We start from the raw sequence: 2,735 nt of genomic DNA on the forward strand, positions 1-2,735 counted from the left end.
ATAAGTGATTTACTTCCAGCTGTGCGAATTCAGGGCTTGAAGAGGAGGGTGGCTGATGAAGTCCTGGTAACATTTACCAGAAAGCCACACATAGGCCGGTGTGGGAGGGACGGCATTTTCTTTATGAATTGTTCATTAGTAACAGCTAAAACAATAGTTACGGTTTATTGAGCGCTGCTCCATGCCAAGTACTTACATTCATGATCTTACCACAACTGCATTCTACCACAGTTGGGGAGATTGCATTACTTCTCAGTTTACGATCGAGAGGGTGAGGTTCACAAGAGTGAGATGGCTTTCCCAAATCAAAGAGCCAAGAAGTGCCAGACTGGGGATAGCGGGCATATCCCATCACCATTCAATAATACAATAAACAAAACTCCTGAGTCAGGTGACTTTAAACCATTTAATCATCTTAATCACCCATTTTGCTTTGTTATATACACAGGTACTTAGAAGAAATGATGGCCAATATGTTTCCACAAGCAAAATCTGGGTAAATACACAGTGAATTCCGAAATAATTATTGTATTTCAAATAGCTTACACTTACCCCTTGCAATTAGAGAGAGTACTCAAATTCAGGCAACAGGGACAAAAGTTATTGAGATTTTCTGGATTGCACTTGGTTCTCCTATTTGCCAAAAGAATGTAGTTGTGTCATTTTGGTAGAAGGAAATGCAAATATATTTGGATAGTTTATGGTCATTGGGCCACTGTAGATATGTTTGTTTCCTTCTTGGTTAAAATTTCTCTCTACAATTCATTCCCTACCTAACTGAAAAAGGAGGATGAGCTTCACATGACCAGACAGTCCTGGGGGGCTTTGCTGTGACAAGCATTCCAGTCAGAGTGGAGGGTGGCTGGAGTCTTGGAAGGGGGGTGCTGGAGCCCCTGTTAGTAGGAGTGAGGGGCCACTGAATGCTAAGCCAGTGGTGCCAGGAGAAGAGGATCATGGCATCTCCCAATTGTGATAAGCATGGGAGGAAGAGACTCCATCTCCCGCCTTCGGATACTGTATCCTAACTTCTGCCAAGGTCTTCCTATTGTTCCTCATCCTTTCTGACAGGCAGATTGGACACCAGGGATCAGTTCTTCTGAATGCCATGCCCCCTGTGCAGAAGGGACATTCCTAGTCTCATTTATCTTATACTTAAATTCATACAGGGCATGTTTTTGGGTTACCAATACTTAGACCAAATGGCTAGCTATTTTTGGGGGTATGCACACAATTCTATAGATTAAAATTTTCAGTGGACACAAGGCCAAGTAAAGGGAATAGATACTGTGACTGAGAAATCTGAAAGAGCAGACATAGATTTTTGTAGGAAATGTTTGCACCATTGAATTGGATGAGGACATCTACTTCAATAAGAAGTAGTAAAATCTGTTACATTTTGATTTTTACTTTTGTATTTGATTCATTGATTTTTTTAAAGAAAACCCTATAAAAATCCCTACATAACAAAGTTTATGTCTATTAGAAAAGGAGTTGGAGTTTCAAATGCACAAAAATGTTTTATTTGCTGGAATTTCAAGAACCATGTTTTTAAACATAGTAATAAGAGTAAAAGTGTAAAACATAAATATCACCAAATAACTAGATTCTAAGTAAAATCATTGCACAAAACAAATGTACTTATTTTCCTAATCTTAGTAACAAATGATTTTTGTAGTTTTTCCCCCAATTCTCATTCTAACTCTTAACTCAAGACCCAATGCGGTCTCCCTCCTCCACCGCTGCCGCCTCCGTCTTCTGTCGCTCCTGGTGCTGCTTGTGTGCTCATTTGGTGCAGACCTGGTACCTCTTTGGTGAAGCAGCAGCTGAGGAGACTCCGGCACTCGCCATGGCCAACGAAAAGCTCAAGGAAGGAGTCAAGACTGAGAACAACGATCATATTAATTTGAAGGTGGCGGGGCAGGATGGTTCTGTTGTGCAGTTTAAGATTAAGAGGCATACACCACTTAGTAAACTAATGAAAGCCTATTGTGAACAACAGGGTTTGTCAATGAGGCAGATCAGATTCCGATTTGACGGGCAGCCAATCAATGAAACAGATACACCTGCACAGTTGGAAATGGAGGATGAAGATACAATTGATGTGTTCCAGCAGCAGACAGGAGGTGTTTACTAAAAAGGGAACCTGCTACTTTACTCCAGAACTCTGTTCCTCCAGACCAAGAAGACATTCTCAATCAGAAAACTGCAATTTGTTTTCAACACATCTGACTGCTACAGTATAGTTTTCTCTATTCTTTCATTTTCCCCTTCCCCATTCCTTTATGGTACATAAAGTAACTGATGTATGTGCACAAGCATTTGCATTTTTTTAACTAAATGGCCAATGGTATGTTTTGATCGACATCAAATGGAGATGGGATGGGGAAAAATACTGGTTCTGTGAAAACACCCCCTTTCTCCATTAGTGGCATGCACATTCAGCTCTTACCTTTATATTCCAGTAAGTTATTTTGCTCTCACTGTTTAACAAAAAAAATGAACAACATAAAAATTCTTGCATACCTTGTTTGATTGGAGAATTTTAATGTTTTTCATTTATCATTATAAAACCAAGGACAATTTTATAACTTTTTTGTACATAGCTGTTACATGTAGGGCAATCTGTCTTTAAGTAGGGATAAATTACTCTAAAAAAATGAATCCTAGATAGTTTTCCCTTAAAGTCAAGTGTCTTGTTGTTTAAATAAACTTCTTGTTAAAAAAAAGACCCAATG

General features: G+C 39.2%; 1 protein-coding gene across 1 annotated transcript; it reads left to right on the forward strand.

The window, feature by feature from the left end:
• Positions 1-1,846: 1,846 nt before the first annotated feature.
• Positions 1,847-2,134, forward strand: LOC308256111 (small ubiquitin-related modifier 2-like; the record flags this gene model as incomplete). The annotated part of the gene is made up of 1 exon (XM_080684114.1): positions 1,847-2,134. One exon carries the CDS (start codon positions 1,847-1,849, stop codon positions 2,132-2,134), a length of 288 nt encoding a protein of 95 aa, XP_080540240.1.
• Positions 2,135-2,735: the final 601 nt, after the last annotated feature.

The sequence above is a fragment of the Plecotus auritus genome, assembly GCF_963455305.1.
Source record: "Plecotus auritus genome assembly, chromosome: 8".
NCBI lineage: Eukaryota > Metazoa > Chordata > Mammalia > Chiroptera > Vespertilionidae > Plecotus > Plecotus auritus.